The 17056-nt window shown below is 39.0% G+C and overlaps 1 protein-coding gene across 2 annotated transcripts in view; it reads right to left on the reverse strand.

The window, feature by feature from the left end:
• Window positions 1–13519, reverse strand: part of RBM41 (RNA binding motif protein 41) — a 62232-nt gene extending 48713 nt beyond the window's left edge. Inside the window, exons 1-5 of one of the 2 annotated variants that reach the window (XM_013983724.2) lie at window positions 13432–13519; window positions 9827–9943; window positions 8789–8981; window positions 8373–8577; window positions 6423–6494 (exon numbers count right to left, since the gene is read on the reverse strand). In XM_013983724.2, coding sequence (XP_013839178.1) covers window positions 6423–6494; window positions 8373–8577; window positions 8789–8981; window positions 9827–9943; window positions 13432–13439 — 595 coding nt within the window. In that variant the 5' untranslated portion in view covers window positions 13440–13519. The remainder of the gene's footprint in view (window positions 1–6422; window positions 6495–8372; window positions 8578–8788; window positions 8982–9826; window positions 9944–13431) is intronic. The other variant, XM_003135295.5, reaches the window with a different exon arrangement.

Consider the following 17056-nt stretch of genomic DNA (forward strand, 5'->3'; position numbering starts at 1 on the left):
ACAAAGATAGAAATTATAATAAGGAATTGAATAGAAATTTTAGAGTTGAAAAGTACAATAACTGAAAAGAAAAATACACTACAGGGGCTCAATAGAAGATCTGAGTTAACAGAAAAGATTCAGCAAGCCTGAAGATATGTCAACTACCTTATCTGAGAAAGATTTCTAAATATTTTTGAGAAAGATTTCTAAATTGAGGAGCAGAAAGAAAAAAGAATGAAGAAAAAAATAGCATATACATAATGGAATCTCAGAAGGGGCAAGAAGAATATTTGAAGACTTAATGGCCAAAAGCTTCCCCAAATTGATAAAAACATTAATCTACACATCATAGAACCTTGACAGACTCCAAGATAAACTTAAAGAGACCTGTGTGGAGTCTGTCCAAAGAGACACTTAAACAAGTAGTCAAACTGTCAAAGGCAAAAGATGAAAAATAGACCTTGAAAACAGTGAGAAAGAAGTTCACCATGGTCATGGGGGTCCTAAGATTAACAGCTGATTTCTCAACAGACACTAGCAGGGGCCCAAAGGCAGTGAGATGACATATTTGATCTGCTGAAAGAAAAAGACTGCCAACCAAAAATTCAAGTGTACAACAAGAAACTATAATTTAAAACTAAAGGATAAATTAAGCTATCCCAAGATAAACAAACTGACAGAATTCATTACTAGAAGATTGGCCCATAGGGAGTTCTTCAGACTGAAATAAATGAACACTAAACAGTAACTCAAATTAATACAAAGAAAGAGTACTAAGAAAGTTGACTGCATAGATAAACATAAAAGACAGTGTAAATGTTTTTGTCTTTATAACTCTTTTTCTTGTTCTATCTGACTTAAAGACAAAAGATAACTGCATAAAGCAATAATTATAAGCCCACTCTGTTGGTGGGCTTAAAATCTAGAAAGATGTCATTTGTACAACAACAATAGTACAAAGGAGGAAGGAGACAACAGACCTAAACAGGAACAAAATTTTTGAATATTATTGTAATTAAGTTGGCACTAATACAAACTAATTTGTTTAAGCTAAAGTGCTATTTATAAGCCCTAGGGCAAGTACTAAAAGAGTAGCAAAAAATAGTAAAATAAGCAACAAGTTAATTAAAATGACATACTGAAAAAACCTATTTAACATGAAAGAATAAATGGAGTAACAGAGAAACAAAGATACAAGACATACTGAAAACAAACAGCAAAAGAGCAAAATCCTACCTTATCAACAGAGTCCACTTAAATGTATTAAATTTACTTATTTATTTATTTTTTGTCTTTTTTTTTTTTTTTTTTTTTTTTTTTTTTGCCTTTTCTAGGGCCACTCCCGCAGCATATGGAGGTTCCCAGGCTAAGGGTCTAATTGGAGCTGTAGCTGCTGGCCTTTGCCAGAGCCACAGCAAGGAGGGATCTGAGCTGCGTCTGCGACCTACACCATAGCTCACCAGATCCTTCCTTAACCCACTGAGCAAGGTCAGGGATCGAACCCGAAACCTCATGGTTCCTACTTGGATTCGTTTACCACTGAGCCATGACGGGAACTCCTAAATGTATTAAATTTAAATTAACAAACACTCTACACAATCAGAATAGAGTAAAAAAAAAAAAAAGAAAATGACTTAACTATTTGCTGTCTATAAGAGATACCTTTTTTATTTTAAAAGGTTGAAATTAAAAGGATAAAAAAAGATATTCTATGCAAAAAGAATCAAAGTAGAATAGGGCATAAGGAATTTAAGTTTTCTCCCTTTTTAACTTGGTAAGTCTAGCTAAAAGATTGTGAATTTTATTGATCTTTCTATAGAACCAACTTTTGGTTTTGTTGCTTTTCTCTATTTTCAAGATTCTTTTTTCACTTATTTTTGCTCTAGTCTTTATTATTTTCTTCCTTAGGCTTAGTATGGGTTTGGTTTGCTCTGCGTTTTGTAGCTTTCTTCATTAAACTTATTTTTTTTTTAGAGCAGCTGTAGGTTCACAGCAAAATTGAGGGGAAGTTACAGAGATTTCCCATATACTCTTGTCTCCACACATGCTTAGCCTCCCTCATTATTGATAGTTCCCACCAGAGTGGAACATTTGTTACAATTAAGGAACCTACACTGACACATCGTAATTACCCAAAGTCTATAGTTTACATTACCATTTACTCTTGACATTCTATGAGTTTGGACAAATTTTTATCGTTTCTTAAAGTGGGAGTTTGGGTTATAAGTTTTGAGATTTTTCTTCTTTATCAATATGGACATTTACAGCTTTAAATAGGCTCCCTAAGTACTGCCTCTACTGCGTTCCTTAAGTTTTGGTATGTTTTGTTTTCATTCATCTCAAAATACTTTCTTTCTTTTTTTTTTTTTTTTTTGTCTTTTTTTTGCCTGTGCTACGGCCCGCTCCTGCAGTATATGGAGGTTCCTAGGCTAGGGGTCCAATCAGAGCTGTAGCCGCCAGCCTACGTCAGAGCCACAGCAATGCCAGATCCGAACCGCATCTGCAACCTACACTACAGCTCACAGCAACGCCGGATCGTTAACCCACTGAGCAAGGCCAGGGACCGAACCTGCAACCTCATGGTTCCTAGTCAGATTCGTTAACCACTGAGCCACAACGGGAACTCCTCAAAATACTTTCTAACAACCCTTCTGACTTCTTTTTGGTCCTTTGGAATATTCAGTAAAGTTTTACAATTCCCACATAATTTGTAAATTTCCTAAATGTCATGCCCCAGTGAATAGAAATGGCGAGAGTGGACATTCTTCTCTTATTCCTGGTATTGGGAGGAAGATTTCAATTGTTCACCAATAATTATGATGTTAATTATTAACACAAACACATGGCCAATTCATTTCTGACAAAATGCAAAGTCAGGAGTTCCCATTGTGGTGCAGCAGAAATGAATCCAACTAGTAACCATGAAGTTGTGGGATCGATCCCTGGCCTTGCTCAATGGGTTAAGGATCTGGCATTGCCACGAGCTGTGGTGTAGGTCACATGTGGGATCGATCCCTGGCCTTGCTCAATGGGTTAAGGATCGGCATTGCCGAGAGCTGTGGTGTAGGTCACAGATGCAGCTCGGATCTGTGTTACTGTGACTGTGGCATTGGCAGCTGCAGTTCCTATTTGACCCCTAGCCTGGGAACCTCCGTATGCTGTGGGTAAAGCCCTAAAAACCAAAAAAAAAAAAAAAAAAAAAAAAAGCAAAGGCAAGTAAATGGAGAATGAATACTCTTTTTAGCAATTCACACCAGAATAATAATACTCAATAGTTAAAAAAGTGAACCTTGATGTAAACCTCATACCTTATGTAAACATTAAGTCAAAATGGATCATAGAGCTAAATGTAAAACATACAACTATAAAACTGTTAGAAGAAAATAAGGGAATCAATCTTTTTTCATAATCTGGTGTTAGAGCTCTTAGACCAAAAAAAAAAATCCATAAAAGAAAATATGGATTTAGATCATATCAAAATTTAAAATATTTGCTCTGAAAGAAAAAAACTGTACAATTAAAACTACAGAATGTTGCTGAAAGACATTAAAGACACAAATAAATGCAAAGATATTCTATGCTCATGGATTGAAGACTTAATATCATTAAGATGTCAGTACTATCCCAAGTGACCTACAGATTCAAAGCAGTCCTTTCAAAATCCCAATGATGTGTTTTGCAGAAATAGAAAAATCCATCCTAAAATTCATATGGAATCTCAGGGGACCCAAACGGTGAAAACAATCTTGAAAAATAAGAACAAAGTTGGAGGTCTCATACTTTCTGATTTCAAAAGTTACTACAAATCTATACTAGTTAAAACAGTGTGGTACTGGCATAAAGACAGACATATATACCAACAGAATAGAATGGAGAGCCTGGAAATATACTTTTATAGCCAAATGATTTTCAGAGTGTGCTAAGACCATTCAATGGGAAAAGGCAGTCTTTTCAATAAGTAGTACTGCAAAAACTGGGTACCGACATGCAAAAAATGAAGCTGGACCCTTACTTTATATTACATACGAACTTAACTCAAAATGGATCAGAGACCTAAACATAAGAACTAAAACTATAAAACTCTCCAAAGATAACATAGGAAAAAAAGCATTATGACATTAGATTTGGCAATGACTTATTAGAATAACACCTAAAGCACAGGGAACAAAAAAATTGAAAAATTGGACTTTATCAAAAATAAAAACTTTTTTTGTAAATCAACCATACTTTAATAAAAAATATGTGCATCAAAAAATTAAAATAAAAAATTAAAAAAAATAAAAACTGTTGTGCATCAAAGGACACTATCAGTAGAGTAAGAAGGCAACCCATAGGACTGGAGAAAATATTTATGAATCATATATCTGATAAGGGGTTAATATCCAGAAATATATAAAGAACTCCTACAACTCAACAACAAATAAACAACCCATTTAAAAAAATGGGCAAAAGATTGAGACACCCTTGTACCTTGCTGGTATGAATCTAAAATGGTATAGCCGCTGCAGAAAGCAGTATGGAGGTTCCTCAAAAGATTAAACGTAGAATTACCATACGATTCAGCAATTCCACTTCTGGGTATATATTCTAAAGAACTGAAAGCAGGAACTCAAACAGATAGTTATACACCCAGGTTCATAGCAGCATTATTCACAATAGCTAAAAGGTAGAAGCAACACAAGGGTCTATTGACAGATGAATGGATAAACACAATGTGGCAGATAAATACAATGGAATATTCTTTATCCTTAGAGTAATTCTGACACATTCTACAACATGGATGACCTTGAAGACATTATGCTAGGTGAAATAAGCCAGACACAAAAGAACAAATACTATATGATTCCACTTACATGAGATATATAGAGTTGTCAAATTCATAAAGAGAGAAAGCAGAATGAATGGTGGTCGGCAGGAGATGAGGGGAGGGGAGAATGGGGAATTCGTGTTTAATAAGTACAGAGTTTCAGTTTGGGAAGATGAAAAAGTTCTGGAGATGGATGATGGTGATGGTTGCAGAACAATGTGAGTATACTTAATGCTACAGAGAACAGGACACTTAAAAATAGTTATAAGGGTCAATTTCATGTTAGGTATAATTCACCACAATAAAACAAGTTTGCTCTGCAAAAGACACTGTTGAAAAGATAAACTGCATACTTGCAAATCATATATCCAACAGAACCGTGTTTAGAATATATAAAGAACTCTCAAAAGTCATCAGGAGAAAATAACAACTCAAAAAACAGCAAAAGATTTGAACAGACACTTCAGCAAACAGGATATAAGGATGGCACATAAGCATATGAGAAGATGTTCAATATCATTAGCCATTAAAGAAATGCAAATTAAAACTACAATGAAATACCACTTCACAGCTATTAGAATAACTAAAATAAATACCAACAATACCAAATGCTGACAAAGATGTAGAGCAACTGGAACTCTCATACATTGCTGGTGAGAATGCAAAATGGTTCAGCCACTCTGGAAAATGGTTTGGCAGTTTCTGATAAAGTTAAACAAACACTTACCATATGACCCAGTAATCCCACTCCTAGATATTTACCTTAGAGAAATAAAAATTTTATGTTCACACAAAGCCTGTACAAGAATATTCATATCAGTATTATTCATAATCACCATAACCTGGAAACAGCCCAAATGCACCTGAATGGGTGAATGGACAGACAAACTTTGGAACATCCATACAATGGAATGCTACTCAGCAAAATGAATGGACTACTGATAGAAACAACTTGGATGAATCTCAAAGGCGTTGTGCTGAATGAAAGAAGCTACTCTCAAAAGATTACGTATTGTATGATTCCATTTATATGACATTCTCTAAAAGACAAAACCACAGTTATGGAGAGTAGATCAGTGATTGCCAGAGATTATGGGTGGAGGCGGGGTGACTATCAATGGAGAGTATGAGGGAGTTTTAGGGTGATGGAGCTGTTCTCTATCCTGATTGTGGTGGTGGTTACATGAATCTACGTGATTTACACGATTTACAATTCACAGAATTGTACACACCCCCTCCCCCCCCAAAACAGGCAATTTTATTATAAGTTCATTTCAAAACTAAAATATCAGCTATTATAGCATCATCATCAATAGTTATATTTTACTGACTAACAAAAATATTCAGAGTTAGTTATGAAATAGGATCTAAAATTCATTTAGGTCACTTTAGGTCTGGTATAATAACTTAAAGGTATAGCGAGAAAAATCGACAACACTAAATGTAAAAGCTTTACAACTTCTACTAACTCCTCTCTTTCATATTCTGTATCAGGATAATATGCTCCCTGTGGATCAGGTCCTATAAACATTGTCATATACTGAATATGGAATCAAATAAGAACTCAACTTAGAAGTCTGGGACCCTAGGTTACATTCCTAAATCTAACACTGTAAGAAAACTCTCGACTTGCCTTTTGTGCCTAATTTTATCTTCCTCTTCATTGAGGTCATGTACTTGTCTGCACTTGTCTTTTTGTGGTATGCTGTGAAGGTTTAAAGCAAGGAGTTTCAAAGACAGGAAACACAACAGATTCACACACCACCCACCCACCCCAAACACCAGCTACTGCTTTAAGTGATTTACATGTATTACCTCTCTGAATCCTCCTAGCAATCCTATAATACAGCTATTAATATTCTCATTTTCCAGATGAAGAAAATCAAGTGTACAGTGGTAACTTGCCCTACATCTTAGAGCTAGTAAGTGGGGAGCCAGGATGTTCCCAGGAATCTGCCTCAAGAGCCCAGGTTCTTAATCAGTATGCCATAACGTCTCTCCACCAAAGGCTGTGGGTTCATTCTTTTGGTTCTTCCTTCACCACTGCTCTTCCATGACTATGATGTCTCTGTCTCTCATTAGAGTCATTCATTCATTCTGTTGGCTTTACCTATTGTCTGAGCACAGATGAGTCCCAATTCTATTAGTTCTGCCCTCTCTCCCAAGCTTCACTACTGCCTTTCCAACAGCCTCCTCAATATCTGCATCTGATGATCCTGCCAGTCTCCCAAATTCAACATGTTTAAAATCAAATTCATCATCTTTCCTCCAAAGTTCCTCATAAAGTCTTTCTTAATTTTGCCAACTGTTAGGTCATACAGCCTTGAAACACCTGGGTTATTATCTCTGAAACATTCCTCTCCACTGACCTTCATTCTCAGACCACAGGTTTTACCAATTCTTCTTTTGTAATGTCTCCTATAACCATACCCACTTCTCTTTCCAATTCCATTGCCATCATCCTAGTCCAGCTCTTCCTGCCGAAATGACCGTGACACCTCCTACATCTTTCTCCCTGCTTTCAGTTCCTCTTGTGCATCCTCTTTACTGGCCACTAAACTAATCATTTTCAAATACTGTTTTCATCTTATTTACTCCTGTGGCGCAAAGACCTTTAACCATATCCAAAACGACTAACTGAATAACTAACTCGGTATCGGTCTATACTAGACTACCTGCCAAAATAAAGTTCAAAATTTTTAGCCCCTCTTCTAATCTTGTTTCTCTTGACACCTTCAAACATGCCACAGTGCTTGCAACATCTGCTACAAGTGAATTGCCTTTCCCTCTCCTTTCTGCAGACTTGGTAGTATTCAAAGAATATTCAAATCTTACCTCCTCTGAGAGGCCATCTTCAGTCATGCCAATGCACAGTGGCCTTTCCTTCCTCTGAACTCCTACAGCATTTAGCAACTGGATCTAGCATTGTCATTAAATGTTATATGTTTCTCTCGCCAACAAGACAGCGATTGGCACAGAGTCAGGAGCCATTTCTTAAACTTCTGCACACCTTTCACAGTGCCTAGCAAAACTTGTCTGTTAAACTCATTCTTTCCGGATGAGACACACACCATTTATCTATATTTTTTGTGCTCATTTCTAGTTCAGCCTTCACAATCTAGCCTCGCCTGCTTTTCCAGTATTATCACCTGTCAGTCCTCACCAGGTCCTATACTTCCCACCACACTGAACTGTACGTTGTTCCCTAGACACACCAGGTTCATTCACACTCCTGTTCCTACTCGCCCACTATCGGGGATGCCCTCTCCCCCTTATTTACCTGACAATGCCTGTTGGTCTGTCAAGACTTGGTACAAATGTCAACTCCTGACTCCCTCAACCAGACTTAAATGTTCTACATCCTCTGTCCCCTCAGCATTTTAGCCACATCTCTACAAGAGCAATTTCCATGCTGTACTGCAACTATGTATATATTTGTCTTTCTCACTGGACTATACATTCCTCAAGAGTAGTGATCGTTTGTCTTTCCCCTACTCGCTTCGCTAACTCTTCACAGTTAATGCCCTGATGTTAAATCTTTCTGTCAGTGAAAGGACGTATTGAGTCAGTGGCGACCACATACCTTGGTAATAAAGAGCCTTGAGGAAGGAGTGACGATCAGCTCCCTGAAATAAAGAATTTTCTATTTCCATTTCTCGCCGGGTCAGCTGTTTGCTTTTTGCAAATCTCTGTGGCAGGCAAAGGATGCGCTGACGTTCTGAGATCCTTTCTTCAATGTCTTGCAGACGGTTCTGTATTGCTTCAGGGGTTGCCCTAAGTTTTGTCCTCTGAAAGCAGAGAAATGAGATGGCATATATCACATCAGACACACCCTGAAAGTGAAGATCTGATACTGTAAACAAGAAAGAAAATGACCAGGGCCCAGAAACGGCCATTTAGACATGTTAGTGAAGAAGTCAAGGAGCAGAGGAAAAGGTTCTTGGTACCAAATGAAGAGATCTCAGGTTTTAGTCTCCAGGAAAAAACTGGCCCACTCACCTTTTCACCTGAAACATGGCTCTTCCAGATCAAGATTTCTGTTTCATTGAGTCCTAGTTCCCTGAGAGAAGCAGTCTCTTGGTCCTTCTCATGCAGAGTCTGGAACTGGGACAAAGTCATAGTCCCAGCTGCTTCCTTTCCAAAGGGTTTGTACATAGTACCAGGAGCAAAGCTCTCCTTCTTAGATACGCATCTGCAAAACAAGCAGGAAGAGAGTAAGAACATCTTCAAGTTACCACGATTCACCGAAATGGGGCTCCCCATTAAGAGGAACAAATGAAACCCAGCAGCAATTTCTCCCTCACGTTCTATTTCTAGGCTGAAGCACTACTGCAACGGTGTGAAACTCCCTTAACAGTCCCTCTGCTCTGGGACTAACAAACGACTGAATCAAACATTTACTTATTGAGAACCTACTATGCTTTAGACACTGTGCTAGGTACAGAAGATTTAACAGTAAAAAAAAGATAAACGCTTTCTGTTTTTGTGGAAGAACTGTGGAAGAGAGACAACTAAACAGGGATGATACGGGATTATAAGAGCTATGTATGTTAAAGGAAGATGCAGGAAAGGTACTTAGCCCAGACTGAGTGGGATATGGGAGGCTTCCTAGAGGAAGACACAGAAGTAAAACTCTGCCTAATAAGAAGTTTTCCAAGGAGTTCCCTTCGTGGCACAGTGGTTAATGAATCCAACTAGGAATCATAAGGTTGCAGGTTCGATCCCTGCCCTTGCTCAGCGGGTTAAGGATCCAGCGTTGCTGTGAGCTGTGGTGTAGGTCACAGATGTGGCTCGGATCCTGCATTGCTGTGGCTGTGGTGTAAGCTGGTGGCTACAGCTCGGATTAGACCCCTAGCCTGGGAACTTCCATGTGCCGTGGGAGTGGCCCTAGAAAAAGGCAAAAAGACAAAAAAAAAAAAAAAGTTTGCCAAGAAAAGGGAGGTGAGAGAGGAGTGTTCCATCCAGGCTTTATGAGGCATCTGTCACCTGCAGGTGAGGGTCTGTGATACTCTACCTGTTTGCAAAATCAATACTTACTCCTCGATGGAGACAGAGGTATCAAGTTGATGCTGAAGGAGGCTTTTCAGCTGCCTCTCCCCTTCTGTTTCCAGCTCCTCCAGGACATGCTCGTCGCTCTTCACACAGCTATTGACCCTGGGGTAGATATAACAATATACATGGAAAATAGAAGAGACAGTAAATCTCAAAATACATTCTTTATCTATATTATCTACCATTAGTAGGGATCTCATTTGTTCAAAGACACTTTTTTTCTTTTTCTTTTTTGCTTTTTAGGGTCGTACCCGCGGCACACAGAAGTTCCGAGGCTAGGGGTCAAATCAGAGCTGCAGCTGCCAGCCTACACCACAGCCACAGCAATGGGGGATCTGAGCCACGTCTGCAACCTATACCACAGCTCATGGCAACGCCAGATTGCTGACCCACTGAGGAAGGCAAGGGATTGAACCTGCATCCCCATGGATATTAGTCAGATTTGTTTCCACTGCACCACGACTGGAACTCCCAACACTTTTCTATTTGTTGTTTTTTATTATTCATTCCACAAACATTAGCTAAACAACCTGCAGGCAGTGAATGCCCTTTGCTAGGTACTGATGGAGTCAAAGATATTCAAGACATAGGCCCTATCCTCAAGAAACTTGTAATTTATTCAGGGAGAGGTAATAGAAATGTTTGTGTTGTGTGCATGTGGGGGAGGGCAGAGAGGGAGGGAGAGAGAGGAGGAGGAAGGAGAGGGAAAAGAACAGGGCTAGACAGAGGGACAGAGGGAGAAGGAGAAAGAAGATATAAAGAAGCATATGCCAAATCAGTAGGCGTTCACAGAAGAAAGAGATTATTGGGAGGCAACATAGTAAATGAAAACTTGGGAAAGGTAATTCTTAACCCTGGCATTTGAAGGATTGGGTGTGATGAAGGAGGGAATGGGGAGAGTGAGTATGGAGGGACAGAAATATGTTCTGGGGCAGATAATGAGAAGCTCAATTTAGCTGGCATTCATGTAAGGGGGCAATGCCAGATGATGCTGGGAGGGTAATTAGACTCAGACTGTGAATGGCCTTAAACACACACCATCTAAGAGGCCTGGACCTTAATGTGCAGTATTAGAAGTAATTTATTATGCAGTTAAGTGACGTGGTACAAGTGATAGTTTAGGAATATGAATGTGGTTATAATACGCCTTATAGATTAGTAAGAAAGAAACCAGAAGAACTAGTTAGGAAACTATTTAAATTTATCAAGCATAAGGTGATAAAAGTCCAAACTGGAGTGGTGATAGTAGAAATGGAAAGGAAGGTTTAGATGAGAAAGGCCTTTTGAAGGTGGAGGTAAGGGAGAAATGAAAGATAACCCCGAATTTTAAGCTATACAACTGAGAGATGTTTTAGCCGTGTTGAGTTAACTATCTATTACAAGACCAGCATGAAATATCAGGAATGCTTCAACTGAGTCTGAGGTGACAGTATGTGACACTGGCTAAAGGAAACAGACATACGACAATTATTGCATAGATGAGAGTCGAGGCTGCACATGGAAATCTTGAGTCATCTGTGCTGCCAGGATCTGGAATTGTGAGAGAGGAGATCACCAAAGGAGAGAGTAGAGAAATAAAAGTGAGGGGGCTCATAACATTTTATAGCTTAAGCATTACTGTGTGGAAATCTAGGAAATGCTAATTAGATCTAGCAAACCCTAAATAATTAAACACTCTGAGTGTAAAGAAATAGCAGGAGGGAATTCCCATCATGGCTCAGTGGAAACGAATCTGACCAGCATCCATGAGGACATAGGTTTGATCCCTGGCCTCCCTCAGTGGGTAAAGGATCCAGCGTTGCCGTGAGCTGTGGTGTAGGCTGCAGACATGGCTTGGATCCTGCATTGCTGTGGCTGTGGCAGAGGACAGCAGCTACAGTTCCCAATCCTAGCCTGGGAAGCTCCATATGCCGTGGGCATGGCCCTAAAAAGACAAAAAAAAAAAAAAAAAAAAGGAAAAGAAAAGAAAAGAAGTAGCAAGGCCATTTAGGTGTGCAACAACAGATTATAAAAGACAAAAATAAAATGAGTTAACTCCTTGAGGAAAAATAAATATTAATCTTCCTTAAAAAATAGCCATTTACTGTTGGGGTTATGATGAGCCCTAGAAGATGTATAAGCAAGATTCCCATATTCTAGAAAGACTTATACCCACTTTGGGAAATTTTTAAATAACCATAGGCTTAGGGTTTTCAAAATTCCTTTTAATTATCTTAATTTTTACTTATTATTTAGAATTCTGAAAGTTTTTGCTAGTTTAAAGTGCCTTTGAAATGAATAAACCAGAGCTAAATACATCAGTACACATGAATTTCAAAAAGAAATGATGAGTGAAAAAAAAAATCGTCACAGAAAAACTCATACAATTATTTGTCTAAATAGAGTCGAAAATTGAATACCACTAGCAGCATTTTGTTCAGATATAAATTCATATGTAGTAAATCTATTTAAAAAGAAAAAAGCAAGGAGATAATTAACACGAAATACTAGATAGCGATTCTCCTCAGTGAGGGAAGAAAAACACTCAGGGGCAGGCACCCTGGGGACTCCTGATACTGACAGTGTGCCAAGGATACTGTATCAATCATACTGCTGTATCAGTTGACACAGTATCTATGATACATGATACTGATAATGTTCTATTTCTAAAGCTTTTAACGGGTACAAGCCTATTCTTATTTAACAACCTGTATATACACATTATTTTGCATGTATGAGTATATCATAAACGTTTAAAAACGTCATTTTGAAATGCAAGGATAATCAGAATTTTTTTAAAAAGATGCTGAAACTGACAGTGCAGGAAATCACTATACCGGTAAGAATTTAAATGTACCACCCTACTCCAGAGTGATTATTCTACTTGCAGAGTGAATACAAAACTAATTTAAGGAGGATCCTTTAAAAAGGCTTTGTGTAGGTCAATAGTAAGCTCAGGCTTTCAACAATGACCAGCCACGTTAAAGCTGCCATTTCCTGCAGAACCGGTAGGGGGAACTGCTCGCAACAATGCTTTTCTTTTCCGATAGTACATGGAACGGGTTTGATACTTTGCTTCTAAATTTGTAGAAACAAAGTACCACTTGCTTACTTTAAGATCTGAAAGCGCTACATGCTCTCCGAGCCCGAGCAAGTTCTCTTTAACACACAAACACTGCAAACAAATGCGCCCTGAGCCCCTCTCTGAGGATGGGGTGGAGGTAGGGCGGGACAGGGAGGGGTCGGCCCATGTTTCTCAGGCGCTGACCAGTTTCATCAGTCAGGCAAGACCCTTTTACCTCGGTGGGTCCCTCTGAAACGGGAAGAAGCCACAGCATCTGTCCAGCTCCCGGGGCCGGCGCCGTGGCCTAGGCTCCTGTACCGGGAGGGCATCCCTACGGGGACCGGAGGCAGCGGCGGCCCTTCCTGAACTTCGCCCCACAGGCCCGTCCAGCCCATCTCCCCTTTTCCCTCCTCCTTTGTCTTCCCGCTCACTCGAAACCCCTTCCCCATAATGTGACATACCCCAAACCCAAAGTAACAAAGCCATTTGAAAAGTTAAAAGGTAGAACAGAGCGCCCTTCACCTCCAGCTCTCAGACAAGCCCTTACCTCTTCATGTTTCCACAGGCCCCTAGCTCTAACTTGGGTAAATAGGCCGCGGACTTCAAGTCCCAGAAATCTGCGCGGCCGACTCCAAGGGGATTGTGGTGGAGCGCGGGACTCTGGGAATTGTAGTCTGCAGCGCTAATAAGCGAATGAGGATGTATTGAGCATTGAGCAACTGGTGTATTCTAGAATTTCTCATGTAGGATAAATGCAACAACCAAAATATCCAGCTTATAAATCTAGGAGTCGCCTTTGACTTCTTGATTCTCATCCAGTATCACCAAATCCTGGCCCCTCTAACTTCCCTCGAATGTGTTCCTATTAATCTTGCCTCTGCTTTCAAGGTGTGGGTATGTGACTGTGGCTGTGTGCGCGCGCCAAATTAGTCACAACAACATTGTTTCTAATAGAATATTGCAAACTTAAATAACCAGGAATATTATACATCCATTGAACAGAAAACTACGCAGCAGTCCCACAGATGACAAAGTTCTCCATGGACTGCTACTGCACAATCTCTAAAATGTATTTAGTGCAAAAACCAAGTACAGAACAATGCATATAGGATGCTTCCATTTGAGTTTTTTTAAAAAGGAATTTATGGACGTTCCCGTAGTGGCACAGTGGAAACGAATCCGACTAGGAACCATGAGGTTGCAGGTTGGATCCCTGGCCTCACTCAGTGGGTTAAGGATCTGGCATTGCCATGAGCTGTAGTGTAGATCACAGATGCAGCTCGGATCTGGCATTGCTGATGCTCTGGCATAGGCCGGCAGCTACAGATCCAATTCGACCCCTAGCCTCGGAACCTCCATATGCCACGAGTGCGCCCTTAAAAAAGACAAAAGACAAAAAAAAACGGAATTTATTCATGTGTTTGCTTATATATACAATATCTCTTGGAAAACATATTGACAAGTGGTAAGTAAATGACTCCAGGTAGAGGAACTGGATGGTGAGGGGTAAGAATGGGAAAAACTTTTCACTCTATCTTCTAGTATCCTTTGAAATTTGAACTACATGATTATATTACCTAATTAATATTTTGTTAAAGAGAACCTTTGTTATATCACGAAGAGCCAAAGAAGAAAAAGATCATGGGTTTGAGGGGGTCACAGCTTGGATTCTCAGTTCCCACAATTATTGACAATAACCGTAGGCAATCTGGACTTGAACTTTAGCTTTGGCAAGTTACAAGATTATGTCATTAAGTTTCTTTAACTGGTCTAGGCCAGTTTCTTCAACTGTAAAATGGGGATAATTCCTCAGAATAGGGTGCTTATAAAGCACCACACAAAAGAATGGTTTTAAAATCACTTTGAAGGGTGGTCATCTATGAGCAAATATTCCAAGTTTATCCAGTAGGTTTAGCTTTATTAAAACTGACTGTACTACAGCACACAAATTAAGAGGATAAGACCAAAGAGCAGCTGCTGGAAGACATTGTACTTCCTATGCCGAGAATTTCTAACAGACGAGAATGTCATGGAAAATATTAGTTTTTCAAAACCTGTCATATGAAAATAACTGCTCTTGAAGCACACAGATGAATGGATGCAGCTCTAATACGTACCACTTTGTGGCTTTGGTGCAGAACAGGGACGAATGTAAGCAAAAACAAAGTGTGGGTCATACCAGGTAAATCCTATATGGTGGTGGGGCTGGATTCTGCTGCTCAACCAAACTGTCCAATTGACACATTGGTCAACAAGGAAATGGAAAAATACAGCAAGGTTGCTGGTGTGCCTGTCCCCTGGGAAGGTGTCAAAGGGTGAAACAAATACTACACTGACCCCCACACCAGACTTGTATACAACTTCTAAAAATACATCTTATTGGTACTGAGGTGATACACACTACATTACAAATCCACTAGGTGGGATGAGTGGAGAATGAATGGCTAAAAATACATATATGGGGTAGAATTACAACTAAAAAGCAAGGTCATAAGGAAGTACTCTAAACCTGTGTATAACTGTAGCCAGTCTGAGTGGTAGGTACCAAGGGACAAGAATTCAGAAAATTGCACTAGAAGGAAAACCAGGTTATTTCTAGCTCTGCCAAATTTATTAACTGTGGAATAGTTATTCCGCTTCCCACAGCATCCCTCTCTCCACTTCAAAAGGATGTCAGACGGTATATAAAAAGCTTTGCGATTTCTAGATGTTATTCATGGGCACAGAGATCTTACCACAAGGTAATTTCACAATTTCACCCCAGAAGAATTTATGACAAACTGAAAAATATGCCTCATTTGTCTTTCTGACAATTTAACAAGGTTAGCTTAATTAAGCCAGAAGTTCCTCCTTAACATAGACATATTTTCAGGCTTTGTCCTTTTTAGGTGCTTTGTTCACAGCACACTTCTGATGAATACATTATGAAGCAATTATAATTTCCAGATATGAAAGAAGATGCGAAAACCAAAAATCGTCTCTTGAAGACGGATAGCATCACTCAGGAAATATTAAGAGTAAACAACTGTGCATGTCTTTCAAATTCCCCAAATGAGATAGCATAAATGCTGTTATAGGGAGAATAAATATAGCATCTTTTTCAAAGGACAAAAAAAGTAGATAAGCACTGCAGAAGTGTCAGCACGACACATTTAAGAATTTTCCTTCAGCTACTATCTTAGCTGGTCTTCGACAATGGTTAGTCAAGACTCCAGTCCCTAACATAAAGGTTGCCTTAAAATTACTGGTAAGAAAAGGTTATTATTTCTGATATTTTAATTCGTATTTGTTCAACAATGTCTTTTGGACACACGTTAGGACCAGAGTGAGAATGAACTTTAAAGACAAGTTAGTCCAGGGCTCCAGATTCCAAATAGTACAGTGAGAGCTCCCAGGAAACCTACAATGTTACCGTACCGATCTGGAAGCCACTTGCCATCCACCTGTCTCTTCTATGGCCTGGGGGGAAAAAAAAAACAACACTAGAACTTCCAATGCAAAGTCAATAGTCTTTTCTTTCTTTATTTTACTGAGGAACTTTAAGCATGTACTGGTAGTGAAAAGACAAAGGAATCACAAAACTTCAGAGAAATGAAAACTAGTTTCTTCTACTTGGGAAAACCTTAATATGGTCCAACTCTTTCATGTTATGGGCAAAAGATAAGGCTCCAAATGAAATTATTTGTCCCGTTAATTAAGCAGGGACAAGAATAAATCCAGTGTTTCCTCCTACATACTATGTTCTTTTTACTGAATGTGGAACTTAATGTGTGCAGAGACTACAAGAGTTGAATCTCCAGACACAATAGGGAAAATGTTTTTGTCTGGGTTATAATAGTAGTAATACTGGATTCAAAATTAGAGATTACTCAAGATTATATTCAAAAGCTGTTTACCTACAGAAATCACCCATAAAATTAAACAGTCTCATATTTTATAATTTTAAGAGGTAACAATAACTTACCTGATTAGAAGCTGCTACTTTGAGAAGTGTGGGTAGGAAAAACAGGGGCCATGTAAGTTCTGATATTTGGTTCACTTGTAAAGTGATATAAATCACTGATACTCATTTCTAAAATATTTTCTTTCTGTAATATGTACCCCTAAGGATGGTCATGATCAGTCAGTACAAAAGAAATTCAGCTCAGTAATTATGGGTAACTAAGCTCTCG

This window comes from Sus scrofa, chromosome X, assembly GCF_000003025.6.
Source record: "Sus scrofa isolate TJ Tabasco breed Duroc chromosome X, Sscrofa11.1, whole genome shotgun sequence".
In the NCBI taxonomy this organism is placed as follows: Eukaryota; Metazoa; Chordata; class Mammalia; order Artiodactyla; family Suidae; genus Sus; species Sus scrofa.